Source organism: Canis aureus, chromosome 18 (genome assembly GCF_053574225.1).
Source record: "Canis aureus isolate CA01 chromosome 18, VMU_Caureus_v.1.0, whole genome shotgun sequence".
Taxonomy (NCBI): Eukaryota; Metazoa; Chordata; class Mammalia; order Carnivora; family Canidae; genus Canis; species Canis aureus.
In genome coordinates, this window is record NC_135628.1 from 52,384,775 (window position 1) to 52,410,609 (window position 25,835).

General features: G+C 42.6%; 1 protein-coding gene and 1 pseudogene across 1 annotated transcript in view; one reads left to right on the forward strand and one right to left on the reverse strand.

Annotated features, from left to right (window-relative positions):
• Positions 1-2,518: 2,518 nt before the first annotated feature.
• Positions 2,519-25,835, forward strand: part of SND1 (staphylococcal nuclease and tudor domain containing 1) — a 420,919-nt gene continuing 397,602 nt past the window's right edge. Inside the window, exon 1 of the mRNA XM_077857229.1 lies at positions 2,519-2,821. Coding sequence (XP_077713355.1) covers positions 2,744-2,821 — 78 coding nt within the window. The 5' untranslated portion in view covers positions 2,519-2,743. The remainder of the gene's footprint in view (positions 2,822-25,835) is intronic.
• Positions 11,919-12,429, reverse strand: LOC144288372 (complex III assembly factor LYRM7 pseudogene; annotated as a pseudogene).

Genomic DNA, 25,835 nt, shown 5'->3' on the forward strand with positions numbered 1-25,835 from the left:
TGCATATGTCTGGAGTCTACGGGAAATCTCTGTTCCTTCCCCCTCAATATTGCTTTGAACCTAAAACCTCTCTAAAAAAATAAAGTTAATTAAACAACAACAACCAGACTCAGTGACCAAAGTGGCTGAGGAAACAGAAGAACTCCAGGCAATATGTGAGGGCCCACAAATTCACCATGGAACCAACCTGAACAGTCGAGTGTTTTCTCTAGCTAAGTGACAGGTTTGGAGAAAGCAGAGAGATGTAGAATTGGAGTTTTGACAGGTAGGTCCAATGGAAGACAACAGGGATTAGAGATGAGGATCCTGAGAAGAGAGGGCACAAGTAAGAGAGTCTAACCAAGGATCCAGGAGAAAGCAGATGATAACTGATTATAGAGAGGGTCAGGGACTTTGAATTCTATGTAAAGCCAAAGAATAGTGTGTGATTGGCAGCCTCTAAGATGGTCCTCAGTGATCAGTGATCCTGCCTCTTAGTATTCTTGCCCTTGTGTAATCCTCTCCCCTTGAGGGGGCCGACTTACCGAAAGACTTTTCTAATGAATAGCATGTGGCCAAAGCAGTGGGATGTTACTTCTGAGATTAGGTTCAAAAAGACTGGTTTGCTTGTCCTCTCTTGCTCTCTCTGATCTGCCTGCTCTGATGGAAACCAGCTATCATGTAAGCTACCCCAGAGAGACCTGTAGGTAAAGGCTTTCAGCTAAGCCATGCAGAGATTCCTGACAAACGTGGGATAATAAATGTTCACTGCTTAATACCTAAATTTAGGGGTAAATTGTTATGAAGCAATAGATAACTATAGAAGGTATAAAAGAAAGAGCTGACTGAGAAGGGAGAAAGGACAGCAATTAAGATCAGAGAATGAAGGATCTGGAGTTTACAATTTCAGCCATCAAACAGTTCCCATACTTCATCTGTACTGAAGAGGGTGGCTAAACTGGCACAGAGGTTAAGCTCACCGAAGATGAGGCCAAGGTATTGAGACCCCAGGGTACTGGGTAAGTCAGGTTCATAAATATTTAAGCCATTCAGGGTCATTCAGTGAGTGGAGAAGAAATGGGCACCAGGTGTTTATTTCAAGGAATGATAAGGTGGCAGTTGAGGCAGAGAAGCCAACAACCTTAATGAAATAGGGAGTGTTATAAATCAGGTGGAATGAACCTTCACAAAGCTTTTATTTATTTATTTATTTTTTTAAACTTCTTTTTTTTTATTTTATTTATTATTTATGATAGTCACAGAGAGAGAGAGAGAGAGAGAGAGAGAGAGAGAGAGAGGCAGAGACACAGGCAGAGGGAGAAGCAGGCTCCATGCACCAGAAGCCCGACGTGGGATTCGATCCCGGGTCTCCAGGATCGCGCCCTGGGCCAAAGGCAGGCGCCAAACCGCTGTGCCACCCAGGGATCCCCTTTTATTTATTTTTTGAAGAGTGGCAAATTAATGGGATGCAAGGGGCAGCCCTAAGGATCTAGGAAGATGCTGACCCCCAAAACATGACCCTGGCCTATGTAAAGTGTGAAAGCATGGACAACCTCTTCTCAAAAAGAGCTACAGAGCAAGTAGCGTCCTCAGTGTAGAGCCCGATTTGAAGATTAAGATTAAATGGCTTAAAGGAAAGGTCCTTGGCTCCACGTAGTGGCACAGAACAAATACTAGTAGTCTCTAGTTGTACGCCCAGGCTCTGCACCCCCTCCCCCAATCTCTTTATTCAAAAGAGATTAGGATCAGGTACCGGGTTGGGGTCAGGTGGTTGGGGGCGTGTGGCTCATCACTAGAGGTGTCGGGAATGTCTCCTCCAGGCCCGGGGAGAGTGTGTACCAAGGCTTTCCCTAACTTCCTGGGCGACGCTAGGAAGAGCCTGAAAACGAGGGTCATTCTCCGCCGTGCACAGGGCACACCACCCCCTACGAGATTATTTCTCCCAACGACGAACATTAATCGAGAGGCTTATGAGTGCTAGACACCCGCAACACAAACGAGATACTCTCCCCACGACAGGAGGGCGCCCGGCCGTGTTGCCTGTCAACGCCAACATCCGTAGGTTTCGCGATGCTCAGACTTTTCCAACTTCTCCTCACACTTTTAGCTGAGGTAAAATGTCGGAATTAGGTGTGCAGCCGGTACTCGGAACTCCCCGATCTGGATGCTCCCTCTCGGAACCCCGCCGTCCACGTGGGCTCTCCCTGGCCCACGGGGCGGGGCGCCACGCGCGGGGCGAGGCTGGAGGGCGAGACGGGCCCCGCCCCCGGGGCTCCCATGGCCCCCCGCGCCCCGCGGCCAGATGCTGACGTGTCCTTTCCTTCCCACTACACCTCCCGACACTACCTACTACGGCTGCCCCGGAAGTCCCGCCCCAAGCTTAGCCCGTCGCCGCAAATCAGCTCTTTCAGCGCTTCCTGGAGCTTGCCCCCCGTTTGGGGGCTAAAGGGCGGGGCTCCGCGAGCAGGGTGCCTATTGGCTTGAGATCCGGCGGGCTCTGGGCGCTAATTGGCCGGAGGGCGGTGGCGCTCTGGCACGCTTGCGCGGCGAGTAGAACGTGTGGCGGCGGTGGAGAACGCGTCTCCTCTTTCGTTCCCAGTCCCGCTGCTGCTCCTGTGAGCGCCCGGCGAGTCCGTGCCGTCCACTGCCCGAAACCCGTCGCTTGCCAGCTCCCTGCCGCGGCGGCCTCCCACGAGCACCGACACCCTCACTGACACCTCCAGGCCGGCCCACCTCCTTACTTGCTGCCTTTCCGTCTCTACACATGGCCTCCTCCGCGCAGAGCGGCGGCACCTCCGGGGGACCCGCGGTCCCCACCGTGCAGCGGGGCATCGTCAAGATGGTGAGAGCGGGGCCCGGGACACTGACCCCACCACCGCCCGATTCCGGGCGGGTTTTGGCGCTGGCTCCTCTTCTCCTTCCGCCAGTCTGCCTGGTCTCCCAGATCCCCTTTCTCTCTTTCCTCACTTTTCACCCATTCTCGGAATTCTCTTCTTAGACGGAACCCGACACAAACTGCCCTCGGTACTTTGCTTCCCCCCCCCGGCAGCAGGGGTCACGGTGATTTCCGTAGTCGCGGCATTTGGATCTGCTGTTACCCAGACAGATTGGTCACTTGATTGATTAACGGAGGTAATAAGTTGCTATCTGCCCTCCCATCCCCCGTTCTTCTGTCCATTGACATCTGCTGGGCAGTGTGCAGCTTTTCGAGATCCTGACATCCGCTCTTCCCTGAAACCAAGAGCACTTGGCCATCTTGAAGCTTTTCAGTTTCTACAGACGCTCACTTACTTACTCCCAAGTTTTCTCGCTCTTTGGCCCTCATATTCCGTCTTTTTCTCTCTACCACTTCTGTCAAGTGTGTAGTCCCGGAAGTTTAGGATTTATGCACCCCCCCCCCCTTTTTGACCCTTAAATGCTAGGCCAGTAGGAATCTTAGCGATCATTACTGTTCTTCACCCCGTACACACGAGGACACTGGTTTGAAGAGGGCAGTGACTTGCCTAAGGTCATCACGTGGTGGCTTGGATTGGGGCCAGGATCAGGGTCCGGGTTCGGATTCCCAGTCTCTGGCCCTAATACTAGATTCTGCCTGATTTTATTCCTCCATTCCCTCCATTTTTGAATTTTGAATTTAAAACCCTATGACTAATTTTTTAAAATAATTTATCCTCCAGCTCCATGATAATTTTGTAGTATAAATTCTCTTTATCACTTGTCACCTCTGTTCTCTCCCCAACCCTCCCAAATCTTGGAACTTGATGTTTCTTGATTGTTAATAGATTTCCCAGTTGTGATGACTGCAGACTGATTACTTTAAGACATTTCAAACTTCAGTACTGACTTTCTTCTGGAACAGCAAATACCATTTATGACATTGTCTCCCAAAGCTCCACAAGTTTTTTGCAGTTGCAGAAAGTTTAAAAAAAAAACATTCTGTTTTCTTGGCTCATTGTCTGTCAGGGTTAAGATGTTCTTTAGCTTGTGTGTATGTGAATTTTTGAGATTTTTTTTTTCTCCAGCCTAATTCTCATGTATTTATTTCTTAGGTAATATTCTGCCACCAGCTGAGATTCTCAGGGTTTTCAGAATTGCTTTTCCACTTTATACGTAAATGGAAATTCAGAATTTATTAGAAGCTGAGTGAGAAGGGAATTTCCAAGGTCCACATATTTTTGCCTCTTTATTGATCTGACCCATGAGTAGCTCCTCTTATATTAGTTTTTTTTCATTTGCACTGATTTTTCCCTCCACCATAAGGACACAGCATTGCTTGGTGGTTCAGTAGTGGGATTGGCAGCATTGAGTGGATCTTTTTTTTTTTTTTTTTTGAGTGGATCTTTCTGAATTTTTTCCTTCACTGAGGCTCGAATCTTTTTTTTTTTTTTTTTTTAAGATTTTATTTATCTGAAGGAGAGAAAGCGAGTGCACAATTAGGGGGTGTAGCAGATAGAGAAGCAGGCTTCACGCTGAGCTGGGAGCCAGACTCAGGGCTCTATCCCAGGACCCTGGGACTAGGACCTGAGCTGAAGGCAGACACTTCATTGACTGAGCCACGCAGTGGTCCCAAGGCTTGAATTTTGCTTGATTTTTTTTTCTTAAAGGTCCCTCTCATTAGTGAGGTAGGAGTGGAATGAGGCTTCTGTCAGTGCTAGAGGCTTCTAGGACATCTGGATTCTGTGAAGTGACCAAGCCCATGGATTAACCCCTATGGATACTGAATATCAACAATCATTTATTAAGGGTCATGTGCTGAGTATTCTGTTTATATTATTTCACTTATAACAGCTAACAAGTAGCATTATTGGCTACAGTTTAGAGCTGTGTAATCTAAGGTTTAGGAAGAATAGTTCACCCAAGGACAGGCACTTTTTACTGGCAATAAAAAGCAGAGCTGGGACTTGAACCTAGGCCTGTCTACCACAGACATCATGCTATGCTGCTTCTCCCTTCAGGGCATGACTTTATAATGTGGAGGGTGGGACCAGTGATGCATGACCACAAAATTGCAGGAAAGTGAAACTGACTGTAATCAAGTTGAGGAAAGATTAGATGTTACTCCTTGTCTTATCCTTGAGCTGTTATTGTGGTGAGTGATTTCATTTGGTGCTTATGGTCGTTATGTGCATAGGAGTGTGGTGTGGAAGACACATTTGAATCTGGGAGGAAGCTTTGAAAATTTAGCCATTGAGTAGTCTATACTGCTTTTCTTTGTGGCCAAACTGCAGGGATAGGTGGGTGAATTGCAGGTAGGGGTTAGGGGAGGGAAGCCAGGTGAACTGCAGGGTGACAGGCAGATTGGTGCCAGGCATAGAAGCCTTGTCTGGAATGAAAAATCGACCACTGACAAATTGCTCTGTGTGAAGCTCTTCTGCTAAGCAAAGTTGTATTTTCTTGGAGAGTAATCATTTCCAGTGGTACTAGGAACTGCTTTGTAAGAACTTTACAAAGGAAGCTGGAGCTCTGTGACAGAAAGTGAGAAGGAAATAGTTACCTCTCCTTTTAGGAGAGGGGTAGAACCTGGAGGTGTGCTTTTCAGGGCGAGCCCTCCATATTTGCCTAGACCCAGGCTGAGCTGCAGATATGAAACGGTATAGGGATGAGCTTTGCTACAGTGAAGAGGAATAGTCCTTCCTCTTTTTTGGAGAGCAAAAATCAAATTACAGAGCCATGGAAGATGCGTGTTTTTTCTGGTCTCTGTCTTCTTTTTTTTTTTTCATTTTTATTTATTTATGATAGTCACACAGAAAGAGAGAGAGAGGCAGAGACACAGGCAGAGGGAGAAGCAGGCTCCATGCACCGGGAGCCCGACGTGGGATTCGATCCCGGGTCTCTAGGATCGTGCCCTGGGCCAAAGGCAGGCGCTAAACTGCTGTGCCACCCAGGGATCCCTGGTCTCTGTCTTCTAATCTAGTAAGTTCTCTTACTTTTTTTAAGTTTGAAGAAGAAAGAACTCGAAATCAAGTTGTGAAAAATCTTTGCATTGGACCAGTTTTAAAAAATGATGGTGAAGGTAGAGTCTGTGTCTGCTTTTGAGAGTGGGAGCAAAGGGACAGAAACAGAGTTGGTTCTGGAATGTGTTTAAGGAGGAAGTGGGCAGTAAGTTGACAAAAGCATTTTGGAGCTGTTCTGTTAGTGAAAAGGCAGTGAGGATGATGGAAAAACTGAAGGTGGGTTTTTATTTCCTGAGTTGGGATGAGACTGGCAAGAGTGTGGGCAGATGAAATATAACCTGGAAAAAGTAAATGTCTCTGTCAAATCAGATGCTATCTTCTCAAAACTCTGAAAGATTTTAACTCTGGATTTTTTTGAATAATTTGCTAGACTTTCTTTAGCCACAACAGATTGTTACTAGCATGTATTAGATGAGGTTGGTAGAAGTCTTGGGGTACTTAATATGAAATTTGGTCACCCTACTTAGTTAGAAATGGCTGTTTTCTCTGGTCCTACACACTTTTTTTTTTTTTTTTTTTTGGTCCTACACACTTAACTTACTTTCTATTTTGGGGGATAGAGCCCTTTTCTATGTCTTCACTCTGATTCCCATTCTAACTCTGTGTGTTTGTGTGTCTTTTTAAGCAGGAGCCATGTAGGTTGCTTTCAGAACAGCAGAATGACTCTACCACAGTTCTTGAATCTTTGATGCTTTTCAGAAGCAGCTCTGGAAGCAGCATATCTTATCCTGCTTATGGATAAGATAGGCCAAAGGGAGGACAATGCCAAATCTCAGTTCATTTCACTCCACCCCATTTAATTGCCTAAAGGAGAAAGGAATCCCTCTGCCAGTCTTTGATTTTATTCTAAGAACCAGAATTCTCACTGGGTGATTAAGGTACAGGGGCATTAAAAGGAGGAGATGGCCACAGTTTCCTCCTTCAACAGGAATTGTGCTGCCAGGTTGTTCTAAAGTGGGATGTAGGCTTCCTGATGAGTAGCTTAGTGGAAATTTCTCTAGTGTGCAGATTGTAGGAACTGCTACCTGTAATTTAGGTTATTATAGTTTAATGTTTCTTAGTTTTCTGAACTAAGAAGTCTGTGTCTTTCCAGAGTATAGTAGGGATGAAGAGTAGTAGTCCATTGATCTGTTCCTTCCTATGTGCACTAAGCTCATGCAGACTGAAAGAAGAAAACATCTTTTCTAACCTAATTAAAATACTGTTATGCTACTACTCACAGGGACAAGGTAGCCAAATAACAGTATTTTAGTAGAGCCATTTGCAAAGAACTAGGTAGAATAGGATGGAAGGCTTTTCCCTGGAGTCTTAAAACTGCTCCCTTCTCAGCAGGTGAGCATGGTCAAGATCGTAAGTAAAGGAGCAGAAAAGAACTAAATTTCTACTGTATCTGAAATGTTTTTTTTCTTTTTTTTTCTGTATGAAAAGGAAGCATCCAGCTGGCTCTAGTCAATGCTCACAGTGGCTGCTGCAGTGTACTAACTAATGATACAGAATGATGAGCAATCATACTTCCTTTCTTGAACAGATTTTATTGATCATCTGCAGTGTTCAGCTTTGTGTGGATGTTGGAGAAACAGTGGTAAAAAGTAGATCAGATTCCTGCCCTTATGGTTTATGGAGGAGACAGACAACAAAAACGTAAACAAGCAATAAGCATGGTATTATGGTGATTTCAGGGAAATGGGATAGAGTGGTTGGGAGTAAGAAAAGGAGTGGCTTTCTTAGATCAGGTGTTAGGAAAGGCTTCTCTCAGCATTTGTGCTGAGATCTGATGGACAGCAAAGAACCAGCCATAGGGAAAGTGTGTTCTTCATAGAGGGAACAGCAAGTACAAAAGGTGTAGGGTCCCCATTAATGTTTATCTTCAATTTTTTTTTAAAGATATTATTTATTTATAGGAGAGACACACACACACACAGAGGCAGAGACGGCAGAGGGAGAAGCAGGCTCCATGCAGGGAGCCTGGTGCAGTACTCCATCCCAGGACCGTGGAATCAAGCCCGGAGTCAGAGGCTCAACCATTGAGCCATCCAGACATCCCTGTCTTCAGTGTTTTTATAGTAGCTCTTTAACGCCTTCAAGTTCAGTGTTCTACATAAATAATATGGGTTTTAGGATGATAGAAGGCCAAAAAGCAGTAGAGGTGGTTGCTGTTCTGGTACCCCAGTAAGATCAATAGCTGACATTAGCTCAGTGTAAACATTGAGAAACTGATAAAAATACTTGCTCTTGGTCATATTCATGTTTCTTACAGGGCCAAGACTAAGGTTTTTTAACTTCCTGTCAGCCAGTCCTGAGTATTCTTAAGGTAACCACCTTTCAGTGGATGGAGGGTACTTAGCTGAAAAGATAAATGCCAAGAGCAGGCTTATTAATGAGAGTCAAATTGTATGTAGAATTTGTCCTTGTTTTTGCTAACTTTTGTTCGCATTTTACTACTACATGGAATGTTCTGCTCTGGCCTCTGGCAACACTTTTTAACCTAGCAAGCTTTAGTGATAGTAATGGTGAAAAGCAAGTAGCAGACTTGAGAGCTCAAAGTAATGGTCTGGAAGGAGCTAGCTCATACATAGTGTGGCTTATTAACATGAGGGGAGACTCCTGAGGCTGGGTGGTGATCACTGCTGGTAATAAGTGGACACGGTTGTTGGGGTCTGTGCCTCAGTTTATTTGGAGTGTGACATTTGGGAAATGAGTGAAGGTTCTAAGGCTTGTTGTGTATTCACTTATCAGTGTAGACTAGCTGTCCAGCTGACAGGTGTGGTTCTAGCATGGGGTGTGTAGATGTCTTTGGATTTATTTTATTTCATTTCTCCAAGAAATGACATAGCTAAATATTGTAGGCAATTCTTTGCCTTATCTGGGACAAGGAATGAAGTAAAGGGATTCAACTCATAAGGGGCTTATGTAGGTAGCTTTTCCTCTTATTTCTTGTTGGAAATGGATAGACACCCAGTTTCTGTTGCTAATTCCTCTCTTGGGAGACTGACATGCTTTTTGTTTTTACAGCAGAAATTAATGCAGAATTACAGGCTTTGAACATTTGATGCAGATGGAGTGTTGTGGGATTTCACTTATTTCAGTGAGACTCAATTGATAAACAACTAATGTTTTTCACACTTAGCTCTAATGTTTAGGAAAAAAACATTGGTTTCAGTTGGCATTTTTTGAAAATTAGGAAGTAAAACAACTTATAGGTAAAAATCTAATGAAAATTTAGGTGATGTTTTCATATATCATTTTTGAGATGTCCAATCTATAATATAAACTGATCTTGGAGCATTTTCCCTTTATATGCTTATGATGAGTGATTCTTTAAGGCACTATCTCTTCTCTTATGCCTTACCATATTTGGGGGTGCTTTAGATTCCATATGGGAAATAGTCTTCTTGGGATGGTCTTATAACACTAACCTAATGTGTAAGAGGAGGAATTGTAAAGATTGGAGAATCTGTGCCTCAAGTTAATTAATCTAATTTATTAACATTGTCTCTGGGAAGCCGCCTGGCAGAGAAGAGAGATTAGCCTAGGATTCAGGGGATGCAGTTCTACAGGTGCTCCTATTCTCCACTTGGGTGATGTGGGGTAAGATATTTCACCTCAAAGATGCTCTTTTTTTCTTAAGTGGTAAACTCAGTCTCTTAAGCTTTTAACAGTCTCAAAAAGGCTGTGATTGTATAAGAAACCTTCTATTGCATGTCTTTTAGGCATGATGAATCAAAACTGAGAAATCTACCTTATGGTAGGCTTCACTTTGAATTGCAGCTTATCTTGCATGAAACATGTTTTCTGTTTCCATTGCTTTTTTTTTTTTTTGAGACAGATGAAATATGAAATGTGGTTTTTATAGTGTAAAAGATGAGGAAGTTAGAATTTGAATTAGACTAAGTGATTGGGTAGCAGAGTTGGTTGAAGGTGGTGGATAGAAATGAGCTAGGAGGTTCCTGGGCTCGGGATAGATTAGTGGGAGTGCTTGTTTGGAACCCAGAGGAACATGCCAGCAGATTTTATTTATACAGTTTCACCTCTGCTTCAGAACACCCTGACTTTCTCCTGGGGCAACAGGTCTTGAATTGAGAAGGGTGGGGATGAGAAGGGCACTCTGGGAACCTGTAGGTTATGGGGAGAGTTTATTCTCCTCCTGCTCTTAATTGGAGGAATCTGGGGGGGTTGGTAGGGTTCGGAGTTCTGCTTTTCACACTTCAAGACTGGAGCTTCTTCCTTTAGATCATCCTAATTGTCTTTTGCAGATCTTTTCCACTTCATTTAATGTGCAAGTATAGGAATCATAATCTATTCTTGGGAGTTCCTCACATGGTTTCTTTTCTTTTGAGTTTATTTTTTATTGTAAGCTTTCTTGAATCCTTTCTGGGAGTAGATTTAGAGTGAAGCAGTCCAGTGAATTTTTTTGAACAGATAATTGCTTCAGGACCATCTAGAAGGCCTTTCAGAGGCATTGAATTAGAATCTCTGTGAGTGCAGCCTGGGAATCTGTATTTAAAAAAAAGCCTCTCCTAGGTGATTCTGCAAGAGTCATTTTTGGATCTATTCAGGGACTGGCATTTGAGACCCACTGATCTTGTTTAACTCCTTTTCTATATGTAGTTGAAGGGGCAGGACACAAATGACAAAAGGAGCATAATATGTGTTGGGGTGGGTGCATCAGAATTTTATGAGGGGAGGATACTAGTTTCTCTTTCTTTTTAGTGCTTGTCTTGATGGCTCCCAGGACACTTTGCATTGCTTTTAACCTGTAGCTCAATATTGGGCTGCCGTCCTCAAGGGTCCATTTACAGTGATCTGAGATCCTATTCTTGGGTCATAACTGACAGCTGAGAAGTTGTTTTTATGCCTGATTTAGGCCATATGCTCATTTTAACACTCATCTGCCACTTTTTCTTCTATTTGCATAGATTCCCAAGATCTTTCTATAATTTGGCGCCAATAACTTGGCACATTACTGCTGTGAAGTCTTTAGTGTCATCTACAAACATGAGGATTTTATGCTAATCACTTTTCTGCTTTTGTAATCCTTGGGAGCCACACACTTGGACCTTCTATCATGTTTCTTGTTTATAAGCCCCATTCTTAAATAATCAGTAAAACCCTGAGTGACCTCTGGTGGTCTTAGTCTTTATTTTTTATTCCACTAGTTTGTCTAATATGAAAATAAAATTTTCTTATAATTCTCAGGTCTTCGAGGTCCTTATGATTAAGGGTCACATCTACAGTTCCCCTAGTGGCTTTTCCTCATTTTGACCAGCAGTTTTCTAGTTCATCCCTAAATTTCTTCAAAAAGTTCAGGTGAGGGATCCCTGGGTGGCACAGCGGTTTAGCGCCTGCCTTTGGCCCAGGGCGCGATCCTGGAGACCCGGGATCGAATCCCATGTCGGGCTCCCAGTGCATGGAGCCTGCTTCTCCCTCTGCCTGTGTCTCTGCCTCTCTCTGTGTGTGTGACTACCATAAATAAATAAAAAATTAAAAAAAAAAAAAAGTTCAGGTGAATGCCAACCAGCATTAATAATTTAATAATTACCAATATTTAAGTTTTGGACTTAATACCTGCTCATAATATTTCAAATAGTATAAAAGTATATAAAAGTAAATATAAAAATATCTCTCCCTCTGACCTTAGCCTTCAGTTTTCTGTCATTCATTCTCATTCCCCTAAGGAAATGTATTTCCAAACGTGTCTCACACACACGAGCAGGGGGACTCATTCCCCTAAGGAAATGTGTTTCTTTTTTTTTTTTTTTTTTAAATTTTTTATTTATTTACGATAGTCACACAGAGAGAGAGAGAGAGAGAGAGAGGCAGAGACACAGGCAGAGGGAGGAGCAGGCTCCATGCACCAAGAGCCCGATGTGGGATTCGATCCCGGGTCTCCAGGATCGCGCCCTGGGCCAAAGACAGGCGCTAAACCGCTGCGCCACCCAGGGATCCCAATGTGTTTCTTTTTTTGTGTTTTTTGTTTTTTGAATATGACATACCTCCTGAGCATTTATTTTAGTTCATAAAGTTTGATTTTCAAAACAAATGACATGTCTTATCTAATGCTGTTTAGAAATATTTAGCTATGTTCTGCAGTTTTCAACAATGTTCTCTTAATGTGAAATTTAATTATGAGACTTTAATTCATTCATTTTCAAGAAGCTAGTTCAGAAATATGCATTTCTAAAACTTTTGCCAGTGTTATATATTTAAGATTAAAAACTACAAAGACTTGATTTTATACTCATTGCTTCTGAGTTGATGCATCACAATATGGCACATTTTCTACAAGGAGTTCTTTCCTAGGGACCAATTCTCTTCTATTTTCTTGGGAGAAGTTTCATTTTTATTACTTTTAAATTCTTCATTTATCTTTATTCTGACTGCTTCTAATGCTCTGGTATCATTTTTAAAAACCTGTTGTCTGGTCCTGTGTAATGTTTTAAAGAGCTGTAAAACCTTGGCCGCCTGACCCATGGCTCTCCTCACCGCGGCGGCCACATCTCCTCAGGAAATGTTTCTAAACTTTACACACACACACACACACACACACACACACGAGCAGGGGGACTCATTCCCCTAAGGAAATGTTTCCTAACTTTACACACACACACACACACACACACACCACACACACACACACACACACACACACACACACACACACACGAGCAGGGGGAGCAGAGGGACTGAGCAGGGGGACTGAACAGGGGGACCGGTAGAGGGAGAGGGAGAAGCAGGCTCCCTCTCTGTTCCAGGAAAAGGCAGACACCTAACCATCCGAGCCACCTAGGTGTCCACTGTCCTGCAACTTTTAAAAAAAATGACGATCATCAATGTCATAATTATAGATCCTACCTCATTCTTTAGTGGTTGAAGAGTATTCTATCATTTGGGTGTTTTTACTTACCCATTTGTTGATGTTTTGGTTTTTCATGGTTCTAATACTGCTACACTGAGTTAATGTGCTTTTTACATCTTTGTGTTCTTGCGTTGGCATTTCCATAAGATACATCCTGGAATTGCAGTGCTGGTACCTTTTCATATCACTTAATGTTTTTGGTGGTTGTAGGGTGGTTTTACGTACACTTAACCTGTTTATTTCTTATAGATATCATCTTAGGTAAAATTCAGGGCAAAATACAGGTTAACCTCTTATTACTCATTAATTATTGCACGTTTGGTTTCTGTTTCTCCAATCAGAGTATCCTTGAAAACCACTTTATCTCTTCATTAGAGGGCAGGGCCCAACCGCCTGGGGATCACAAAATAACTACTTTTTAATTGCTTGAAGATCCTCAGGTGTTTTAAGGTCCTAGTATTTAAAGGAGAGTAGGTTACTTGAACTTTAGCTTCATCTGCTTTCTCTGGGTTCTAGAGAGCTGTGTGACTAAGGAAGTGCGCAGCTACCTAGCTGCAAATGGCATGAGGAGGTGAAAGGCAAGTTCATGTGAGAGGTTTGACTTTTTTCCCGTGGACTGGCACATAGCTTTTCTTTTTTCTTTTTCTTCTTGGATAAGAAGGTGGAGATGGGAGGTGGTAAGCATGACCACATCCTGTGTGGGGAAACCCTGCTATGTTTAGAGTTGTTTAGAGAGACAACCAGGGTAGTCAGCCTTGGTAGTCTTCAGTGAAGTGCTGAGCCCAGCCTTGGTGTAATGGCTTACCTCAGGTTTCCTGGGCTTCACATGTGCGTGAACCCCTACCATGGTTTGAGCACTGGAGCACTGCCTCTACTTGTCTTTAGTTCAAAAGTCTTTTGAGCAATCAGCTATTTTAAAAATTGAAATATTTTTAAAGCAAACTTAATTTGGAGCACCTGGCTGGCTCAGCTCATGGTCTCTGGGTCCTGGGATTGAGCCCCACATCAGGCTTCCTGCTTAGTCTTCTGCCTCCCTCTCTCTCAAATACATAAATAAAATCTTAAAAAAAAACAAAAAACAAACCAAAGTTTTTTTCACTATTGGAAATGGAAAACCAGTGTTACTTGGCATAACTTGAAAGTACCTTAAGAAATGCACAACGAAAACAGTGTTATTAAATTCTAGCTAGGTACAGCATCTTGTGGAGGGCTCTGAAGAAAGCTTAACAAGTTGTGAAGATGTGCTGAAGGCTTCCTGCCACCAAACTGGAACTTTCTTCTTCATTTAATAGGAACGATTGAAAGAGATTTGGAAAGGAGTCCATTCTTATATATGTGTAAATATTAAATGCTGATATATACAGGGTTTACTTACCACACAAGGCAGTTGTTTTTTTTTAACCCCACTCCCCACTTCCCCCCACCCCCGCATTGGGAAATAGACATTACTTGTGTCTTGGGGGTAGAACTGATTTCTGGAATGGCTGTGGTTCAAGTCATTAGCAACACTGATTACTAGCCATATGACCATGAGTAGGTTAATTTTATCCCTTCAAGTTGCAGCTTTGCGTGTAAATGGGTGTAATAAGAGCACTCTCCTTGTGAGGCTGTGGCTGATTGAGAGAATGCATGGAAAATGTTTAGCACAGTGTCCAGCGCATGTGACATTTCAGTGACCATTAGTTGGGTTTAGTCCAGCCGTTTCCGTATCAATCCTCAAGTCAGAGGGGGATGAAAGTGGAACTGCTGGAGCAAAATGAAGGAAATAAAGACACCTGGCAGGTCTTGTGCTGTTAAAGTTTTTCAATTTAAAGAACTGGCTTTAGTTTTGAGTTTATATTCTTACTACTTTTTCTTTTGCTAAAATATCCTTTATTTTATAAATAATGTGACAACCTTTGTTTAATATCCTTAGCAAAAATAAAAACTGAGTAATGGGACATTTTGGGGACAGGGGAGCCTTGTCTATGAAATTTAGAAATCTGGGAACACCTGGCAGAAACGTGCGCATTGGCAAATGTGTAACTCTTCTAAACTTCAGTGATATTAGCTATTGAAGTATTAGGAAAGATTAGGATTAGGAAAGATTAAACAAATTTAGGTAACGCGTGGAAGATTGCAGTTGTGTGTGTGTAAATACTAGTTGTTGTTCAATGGCACTTGGGTGGCTAGTTAGGCAGAAACTCAACTGGGAAAAGTTTTGGCTCTCTTGGGTTCCCTGACCCCCATTCTCCCAGCAGCCCTCTAGCCTCTGGTACTTTAGGACCAGGTTGCATCTCATCCCCTTCCTCCCATACCCTTAATCACCAGCGCCTCAACTCCACCTCTGCCCAAATCCACATCAAAACTTGAGGTTGATATAGTGACATATTTAGAACAATTTTTTTTTTAAACTTATATATTTACGAGAAACCCAGAGAGAGAGAGAGAGAGGGGCAGAGACACAGGCAGAGGGAGAAGCAGGCTGCACGCAGGGAACCCGACGCGGGACTCAATTTCGGGTCTCCAGGATCATACCCTGGGCTGCAGGCGCCGCTAAACTGCTGCAACACCAGGGCTGCCCTAGAACAGTTTTTTCACTTCAAAGTAAAACATTTTTTTTTTTTTTTAAGACTATTTGAGAGAGGGTGCAAGAATGCACGACCATATCCACAAGCTGGGGGATGGGGAGAGATTGGGGCAGAGGCAGAAGCACACTCTCCACTGAGCATGGAGCTCCATGTGGGTCTTGATCCTAGGATCTTGGGATCATGACCTGAGCCCAAGGCAGATGCTTAAGCTGAGTCACCCAGGCACCCCTAAAACATTTGTTGAGGAGAGTGCTCATGTGAGTGGGGGGAGGTGCAGAGGGAGAGAAAGAATTTCAAGGAGACTCCAAGCTGAATCAAGTCTTATGACCCTGAGATTGTGACCTGAGTGGAAACCAAGAGTCAGTCACTCAACCAACCCAGGTGCCCCTAAAACATTTTCTGTTTTCTTCTCCAAGGGGACTCAGTAATCCAAATTTGGGTTTTTCTTGGTTCCCTATGCCAATTCCCAGTCTCCCAGAGAAGGAGATAAATTAATTCTTTGCAAGGAATAGTTCCTTACCTGGTCTTGGCACCTTTGTAAGAACAGTCTGCTGCAGGCTGTTGCTGTTCACACCTGTTGTCTTGGCATAATTTTCATTAATACCCCTTTTCACTTCGAAGTGCCCTGATTCCAGGGATAAAATGGATGTTTACTGTGCTTAGTAAGAACAGTCAAATCTGGGAGAGTGTGGGATGAAAAAGTTCATAGAGACCAATATAAACAGAAGGTAGATGTTTCTGTAAACCTAGCAACTGGGGTGGCCTGAGAGGAGGGTCTCATGGCTAAGAAAGCCTTTTATGGAGAGGATGTGGCCTAGGCTTGAGACCCAAGGCTTTGGGCTGAGGAGATTTGAGTTGTCAGTCTCGTTAAAATGTTGCTGTTAAATAGAGGTAGGTAGCTTTGTTTTATAATTAAAGTGGAACTTGTGAGTTTAAATACTGATGGTTTCCTTGGAGGATGGATGGGTTAGAAAATCAGGTGTGATGTTTTCAGATCTGTTATAAAAGTTTAAAAAACCTTTTCTGGAGAGGTGGTGAAAGTGACAGGTCTTGACAGAGGCAGAGGAATAAAATGGGTGAGATAAAAAGGAGAAATGGGTAAGTACAAGTGTGGGAATACTCAGGCTTGGAAGCAGCTATGAGCAGTCTGGATGCAATGAGCAGGATTAAGGCAACTTGCTTAAAGCGACTAAGCACTGCTGGAAGTTTGTAGTAGAGAAAGGAACAAGAGGTGAGGCTTCTGAGTTTTTCTTTCCAGTTTCTGGAATGTGAGGTTAGTGAGCTTTTAAACTTTATGAATTCTGTTCCAGGAGAGGGAAAATCCATTGTTTTATAGCCTTTAATACCAGGGCCATTTTTATTTTTGGCAGCAGCCCAAAATAGTGAATTATGCCAGGTGTAACTTATCTACTTAACTAACAGGATGCTCCCAGATCTTCATGAAGAGTGGTGCATTCTTTCCCTACCTCCTTTTCCTTTCCTCTGTGCGGAAGGGAGACTCTGGAATGCCTGGGTCCTGGAATCCTGTTGAGATCTATTCTGTGTGTAGTAATTGCTTGTGTTATTACTCTTGGCAGGTGAGCCCTTTCACAGCCCAGAGGCCAGGAGGCTGCCGCTATTACTTAAAAGCTGAGTTATCTTGTTAAACTCCTCTCTTGTGAGCTCTTTAGAATCTCTTGAGACCTCCTGCAGGCTCTCTGTGGGGCACAGGCCCAGCTCTTGGGTAAGCCTGCCCTGCCCCCGTGTTAGTCATCATGATTCCAGCTCTGGAGGACTAACTTTCCGTTACATAGCAAGGCAGCGTAGGGCTGCTAGCTGGACTTCTTGGTTTCCATTTAATTCTTAAGGTTCCCGTATCAATGCTCTTAATGAAAGTACCTCTCTAGAAGTTTGGGACTTAGATTATGTGAGGAAGTTAGAAAATTGGTTTTTGAAAGTGGTTGATGGCACAATGTGAAGAGTAAAGATGCCCTGTGAGTCTGAGCTATCTATAAACTTGGAAATTTTCCCTGCTTTTCCTTGCTTTATATATTTTATTATTCATTAGAGAGTGTGCTCCCCTCCCCTACCCCAAAAAGGAGAGGGGAATCAGAGCTGGTCTTTGTGGTTAGCATAGGATATATAGAATATTATGGATGTTTCTATTTTTTTATTTATTTTTAAAGATTTTATCAGAGAGAGAGCACATGAGGGGACATGGGGAAGGGGAGGAGCAGAGGGAGGGAGAAGCAGACCCCTTGCTGAGCAGGGAGCCCAGCAGGGCTCCATCCCAGGACCCCAGGGTCTTGACCTGAGCTAAAGGGAGCTAAAGGCAGCTGTCTAAGGGGCTGAGCCATCTGGGCGCCCTTGGATGTTTTTTTAATAAAAATGGAGGAGCAGTATCTTCTGGGCAATAGCTGTAGTTAAAATAACACAGGAGAATTCCAGGTAGGCCAGTCAGCCTTCTGTTTGGCTTCTAGAGGAGGTATGTATTATCTGTGATGGAGGATGGAGGGGTCTTGGAGACTGCAGTTTTTATTCCCCCATAGTAGTTTTCCTAGGATTTTAATGATAAGGAGAATTCTGGGGTAGTACGTTAATTTAGCAGTAAAGAACTCTGAAATGTTTAGGGTAAATTTGTGATTTGTACTTTATTTTGACATCTAAAATTGACCATTAATGTTGAAAATAGGAAAAGTTTCCAAACAAATCTAGAAAATAAAATGGGAAAATTAATGCTTTTCATGGGTAGCTTAGAAATTGAATTACATCCTTAAGTTCTACAGTCAGTTCTGCATATAAACCAAAATAAATATATTAGATATTCTTTAGAGATGATTCACTGTGAATCTGAGTATTCTCTATAAGCTAGCATCCTTTTTGCTGTAAGAAAAATACATAGGACTTTATGGAAGCAAACCTGAGAAATAATATTAAAGGCAACAATCTTCATTTCTTTCAGGTATTTCAGGGTCTCTGGTGTGCTTTCATTTTAGTGGGTGTCAGCCCTCCTTTCAGACTGTGGTGTGACATTCTGTACTCCTGGCCACTATGCAGGCAGAGCTATGAGAAGTCAGACATGGCAGCTACAGCCATGGGGGCTAGTAGGGTAATAGCTGTCCTCTGGCCACTGCCTCCTTGGATCAGAAATCAAGGGGTCCCTTCCCTCCTTCTTCTGAGCATTGAGGGTGCTAAGGAGGAAAAGAGTTGAAGTTGGGGATGGGGGAGATGGGTAGGCTGGGGCCTGGACTGACCCAGTAACCGAGTAGCTCCCTGAATGCAGTCCCAGGCTTCTCCACCCTGCCTTAGCAACCCCTGCTTCACCTCCAACAGTTCCTGCACAGGGGAGGGATGGCCTTTTTTGTCATCAGGAACAACTTTTTCTTGGGTTTCCTTAAGGGAAGAAGTCTTTGTCTTTGGGGAACTGTATCCTCTGCCTGTGGTGGGGGACAACAGAAGTTTAAGAGGCATATGATCTTCAGTCCTCTTCTCCTGTGACCACAGGAAGTAGTTCTGAAACAGAGTGGGCATGTGGATGAAATGTATGTGAACAGAAAAACTATCAGTTATTTGAAATCCATAAGACCAGCTGAGGTATCTTCTTCATATACTCTAGAAGTGTGTATTTTGAAGTATTTAAGAAAAAGTACAAATCAGTGACTTTTCTTTTTTAAAGGAGTTTATTTATTTATTATGAGAGACAGAGGGGGGGGGGGCCGAGACACAGGCAGAGGGCTCCCATGCAGGGAGCCTGGTGTGGGACTTGATCCTGGGACTCCAGGATCACACCCTGATCCAGAAGGCAGATGTTTAACCGCTGAGCCACCCAGGCATCCCAAATCAATGACTTTTTAAAGTGCTTTCGGTGCTCTAAAATTTCTGGCAGTCCCCAACCAAATCTTTGGACTAGGGCTCCAGTCCACCATTGCTTGGTAATCACTGCTACAGGTTGGGATGTGGAAAACATTCAGAAGGCATGGCCCTTGAATTGTTAGCCCTGCTCATGACTGGCACTAGGACCATGCACGTACAGTGCTTAGAAGAGACCTCTATATTAGAGTCCTAGAGTCTAGAGTGTGATGTTTCAAGTGCTGCATTGGACTCCATCTGGGATCAGGATTATGAGCCTGTCAGAGACTGCTGTGTGCTTGCTTGTGCCTTCTCTGAGCACTTCCCTCCCTGTCACAGTGTGCTCTTTGCCTATCCACTTAACATTTCTCTGAAGATAAAAAAAAATACTGTTACTTTCATTGCTTTCAATTAAGACATTCAAATATATTTTTCTTACCTTGCTATTTGGATACAGGCTTTGGGGTGTAAATCTACCGAGACATTGTTGTCTGTTAAATAAGAATAAATGTAAGAATCATGGAGAATATAATCCTAGAAGAAATTATCGCTCTTGCTTAGTGTCCCTTTGAGGGATATAGGAAATGATTGAGGAAAGTGGGAAAACAATTGAATATTGAACACTTAATTGGGAGAGTCTCCATTGTGATCTGGGATATAGATTTGAGTGGTTTCTGTTGAATAGAGTAGACTTGACAGTTTATAGGAAATAATCAATTGCGTGGTTAGAAATGAGTTAGGTAAGATGTTCTTGAAGGAGGTAACCAGGGAAATTCGACATCTTCTAATAAGAGGACTGATGAGGGAAGGGGGCTGAAGATGATGTTGCCAGAAATAACACACTCCCAGGGGGAGAATGGAATGATGCTGATGAAGCCTGTTGGAGCTGCGTTAGAGAGGGCAGAGAGAAGGCAGACAAGATACTGAACTCTTGGAATGGAGAATCCTGGATGAAGGGAGGAGGACTAGATGAGGACATGCTTGCCTGTGGGTCACGCCCAGGAGGTGGGTGGCAGGTGTTTGGGCTACCTGTTGTCATTTGGCAGAGAAATAGGAAAACAGATGTGAATGTGGCACGTGCTCTTGAGATCCTGGCTCTTGTTAGCTTCAGCAAAAATTCACTAAGCTAGGAGTTAAGGACAAGGACCATGTCTTGATGTTCAGAGTCTGGCATTGTGCTTTTACATGGTAGAGGCACTCATTTATTAAAAAATAAACTGAATGCTTACTTTGTCTCCTGTCTTGTTCTGGGCTCTGGAGCTATTAGGATAAGTAGGGTAGACCTGGTCCTTGTCCTCCTAGATCTTGTTTTTGTTTTTTCTTGAAAGATTTTATTTACCTAGTCATGAGAGACACCAAGACAGAGGCAGAGACCTACGCAGAGGGAGAGAAGCAGGGTCCTGGTGGGGAGCGTCCAGGACCCCAGGATCACAACCTTAGCTGAAGGCAGACACTCAACCACTGAGCCACTCACATGCCCCATCCTCATAGATCTTGTAGCTGCTTCAAGAGGAAAACCAGTACTAAACAACTCTAGCGTTGTGATATATTCCATGGGAAGAAGTATACAGAGTACTCAGCACATATAGCAAGTCTATCTGACCCAGTGCGGAGATTGGGTACGCCTCTTTGAGGAAACCATGTAAGCTGAATTTGCTGGAGAACATGCTCCTGAGCCAGGCAGTTTGGGGATAGAGATCTGGAATTAATAAAACTTTATTGTGCGAACCCATCACTCAAGGATCTTATTGAAATGCAGATTCTGATTCATTAGGTCCTAGGTTGAACTGAAGTGTCTGCATTTCTAACAAGCTCTCAAGTGATTGCTGCTCTGTAGTTTTTTTCAGAGGCTTCCTGTGCATCCTCCTCACTTTTGCCTTTTTTATTCTTTTATTTCATTTGAAAGATCATGGGACTGGACTGGGTTATTTTTTCCTCCAGTCTGTAGCCATGGTGGCTGCAGTGCTATCACTGTTGAGTGTTTGTAGCTATAATTGATTAGCAGTAGAGAGTCTTCTGTCGGGATCCCTGGGTGGCGCAGCGGTTTGGCGCCTGCCTTTGGCCCAGGGCGCGATCCTGGAGACCCGGGATCGAATCCCACGTCGGGCTCCCGGTGCATGGAGCCTGCTTCTCCCTCTGCCTGTGTCTCTGCCTCTCTCTCTCTCTGTGACTATCATAAATAAATAAAAATTAAAAAAAAAAAAAAAAAAAAAAGAGAGTCTTCTGTCCCCTCCACATGCCAGGTGAAAATCCTACTCTGTCCTTCCATCACAACCTACTTTGTAGAGAGGGCCAAATGTATGGGGGATGGGAGGAGGAAATTTAGGTTGTGGTTAAGAACAAAAGAAAATCCAATAATGTCTTACATTATTAACGGAGAATTTCTTTTGGCATCTCCCAAAAGACCCCTTCTAGATTAGCGTGGGGTAACTCAGGCATTGTTTATAATAAAGGCAGCCCACTCTGAGGGGTAAAGAAATTATAACCAAGATTACAAGGCTTCACTGAAAACAAAAGTGTGTGTGGAGTTCTTGTTTCTTATAGAACGTTCTCAATTATTATAACTGTATTCCCATCAGTTTTCTTTTTTTTTTTTTTTTTTTTTTTTTTTTAATTTATTCACGAGAGACAGAAAGAGAGAGAGAGAGGTAGAGACACAGGCAGAGGAAGAAGCAGGCTCCATGCAGGGTGCCCGATGTGGGACTTGATCCCAGGACTCCAGGATCATGAGCCACCCAAAGATTCCCCCATAACTGAATTCCCACAGTTGTTTCTTAAAACTTTTGAGACATTAAGGAGCTTTTGACTTTTCTGAATATTAAATCTAATTAGATCACACATGTAAGTTTTTAAAATCCCTACCAGCATAGGAAGAAAGAGGGACTCTCTAAAACCCAAGAGATGCTTTTTGGGTGCAATAGCCTTTTTGAACTGTGTGCTCAGAGGAGGTTTGGATTCTGTGATTTTAAAGCATTTTATTTTGTGAAGAAGTGAATGGCTCATGTCAAAAGATGTGGTCCTTGCAACATAATAACAATTTGACATTTATTTTCTTAGTGTTGTGTGCATAGAGCAGGAGAGGGAGGGAGGTGAGGAGCAAGACAACCACCAACTTCAGAACTACCTTGAGATCTAGTTTTAGTGATTGTTTTGTAGGCCTAGGGCAGCCTGTAGTATGTTTAGCACCTAAAAATTTTTTAAAACTTTATTTTGAAAAATTTCAAACTTACATAAATATTGTGAGGGTAGTACAGACAATTTCTGTGTTCCCTTCATCCAGGGTCCCCAATTGCCCTGTCATTCTCTCTGTGTTTATTACAGTCATTATTCATGGTAGGTAGGTTCTGTGAAGTTGCAAACACTGAACTAGAGAATACTGAACCATCTCTCCTATGAGAAATACAGGTTTAGATTCCTGCAAGCCTCTGGTCATCACATTATCATCAAATGATAGATAGCTGACCTTGTTCCATATGTGCTTGTGCTTAAAGATGCCTTATTTTAATATATACTCATGCCCGAGTGAAATTTAATCTAACATTTTCTCTGTAAGGCACATCACAACATCTTTCTTTGTGCTTAAGAACACTTCAGGACTACACCTAGGGGGCCATTTTAAATTTAAACTGTGAAATCAACAAGAAGCCCTGGTCACTGCAGTAATTTTCCTTTACCTTTAACATAGTCTGACTACTTGACCACAACCAGACATCCAAGTCCTTTAGTGATACTCTTTTATGTTCTGAAGTCAATTAATTTTTTCTTCTTTTGCTAGTTTTCACACGTGACTGTTGCTCACTTTGAAGTTTTCTCTTGACAACTGGAATGGATTTCTCTGAAATGACACCTCTGTTTGCCTGCCATATAGTTCTTCCTGAGTTCTTATTTCTGAGTAATTGTCTTGATCTCTGGGTCCTTGACAAGAGTAGAGCACATGAGTAGCAAGGACTTGGTTCTGCAGAGGACCATCATTCTGGGGACAGTCCTGGTACAGGCTTCCCAGAGATGGAGTCCTTTCTTTCATGGGGAGATTTTATTTGTGGAGGAGTAAGCTATAACCTTGGTGCTTTATATAAGCTACCAATTTTTTTAAACATGTAATTGTTGTATACTTGAAACTAATATATCATAATAGCCTGACTGTATATTGTAAAATATTACCACAATGTCTAGTCAGCATCTGTCACCATACATAGTTACAAAACTTTTTTTCTTGTGATCTTTTAAGATCTCTCTTAGCAGCTTTCAAATCTGCAGTACAGTATTATTATCTATAGTTGCCATGCTGTATGTGACATCTTCATGGCTTATGTATTTTAAAAAATTTTTTTTTTGCTTATGTATTTTTAATTAGAAGTTTGTACCTTCTTGACTCTCTTCACCTACTTTGCCTACTGCCAACCCCAGCCAACCAATTTTTGGACTCACAGTTCTCATATATTTAGCATTTGGGGTTTACTGAAAATGTACTGGGAAAACCTGGGTTCTAGCTCTGCTGCCATCATGACTGTGCCACAGTTTCCTCCATTGTAAGATGTGGATAACAGTGCCTGCTCAGCTTCTTCCGAGCATTGTTGTGAGGATGAAGGGGGTGGAGGTTAGGGAGGGAAGGGAAGAGAGACCAATGGACCTATATAACTTTTATTGAGTACCTGTTAGTGTCAGGGACTGAGGCCTCTCACTTAGTCATCCTAACAACTCAGAGAATAGTAGTATTGACCTCATTTATACGTGAGGGAATATCACAGTGCTAGGAATGATTTTTAAGTTAGTTTTCAGACTCAAGACTGATTTCAGAGTTCATCCTCTGAGGCTATGAGTGCCACCACACTTGGTTAGGGATAAAGTTCAGTGCAGATGTACATTATGATACTAATTTACCTTTATCTCTGAGGACAAAGATTCTGACATAAGCACTTAAATCTACTTTCCTAGACTGAGGGTATCTTAGCTGATAAATAGGAGAATTTTGGGTTTTAATAATTCAAAAAATTATGGATTATTTAATCCTTTCTGATTGAATTCAGTTGTTGGTGAATTTTCCATGATTTTGATAATTACTTCTATACCCCTGGAGGAAATGTCCACCTTTTTCTATTTTTTCTTTTTAGAAGATTTTATTTATTTATTCATGAGAGACACAGAGAGAGGGGCACAGACACAGGCAGAGGGAGAAGCAGGCTTCATGCAGGGAGCCCAACGTGGGACTCAATCCTGGGTCTCCAGGATCACTCACCGGGCTGAAAGCAGTGCTAAACCACTGAGCCACCCAGGCTGCCCTACCTTTTTCTATTGTACATACTCTTACAATCTTTACTTGAGACCACACTTTGAGCCATTTCTTGCTCTCTCTTTAAAGATTTAATTATTTATTTTACAAAGTGAAGAGTGTGTAGGGGCAGAGGGAGAGAGAATTCCAAGCAGACTCCCCGCTGAGTGCGGTCTGATATGGAGCATAATCTCACAACCCTGACATCATGATCTGAGTCAAAATCAAGAGTAGGATGCTTAGTTCACTGAGCCACCCAGACACCCCTGAGCCATTTCTTAAACAATATTGGCTGTTATTTATTAGGTCTTTTGGCCAGCTTCTATGCTAAATGCTTTTATTCTTACTTAGATTTCATAACAATTCTTGTGGGTATTATATATTTTATGAATATTTATAAGTGGGGAAACTGAGGTAAATAGAGGCAGTTAACTTTCAAAGATCACCACTGATACTGATTTGATTCGAAAACTAAATTTTTATTGCCACATACCTCTGTCCCTTCTCTGATTACAAAAAGGAGCAGTTTGTATAACTTGAAGTGATAGTCCAGAATTTATTTTTGTTGTGCACTTGCTACTTAGACTACCATAAGACTAGTTTTCATCTCACTTCCTTGTCATAATATATCAGAGGTTGGCAAACTGACTTTGTAAAGGGCCAGGTAGTAAATATTTTAGGCTTTGTAGGCCATACGGTCTCTGTTGAAGCTGTTCAACTCTGCTTCCAATGTGAAAGCAGCCATAGACAAATGATCTTGGCCGTATTCCAATAAAACTTTACTTATGGATGCTGAAATTTGAATTTCATACTCTTTTCATATGTTACATAATACCCTTTCGATTCCCACCCCATCCCCCCAACCATTTAAAAATGTAAAAGCCATTTTTAGCTCATGGGTTGTACAAAAAGCAGGCGGTAGCATGGATTTGGCCAGCCGGGTGTAGTTTGCCAATTCTGTTTTATCATCCTGGAGTTTTCTTCCTTTGTGTTTCCTTTTTGGGTGTTCTTTTGTAATATTGGAGTCTTAAGTCTCTGCTTCCCTTGCGTATGGTGGTATTTAACAAATGTTGGTTTGATTTTGAGCAACTGGCTCATGGAAGCTTTACTTGCTTAGTGACTTAGTCTTTGACACTTGCTCTGCTGACACATATAAATGGAGATTGTAATTGGGGGAAAAGATTTAATTAGTAGGTAACCTTAGATTTAATCCGTAGGTAATTTAAGATACTTCTTTAATAGATGTCAGCTCCCCAGATACTTTTTTCTAACGTGTGGTGGCGTAGTGGAACATCAGGATTCGGGGACTTCATGTTCTAGTCCTTGCTCGGCCATCCATACTTTACTGTCCACAAAAGTCATTTTGCCTGTTTTGCTTG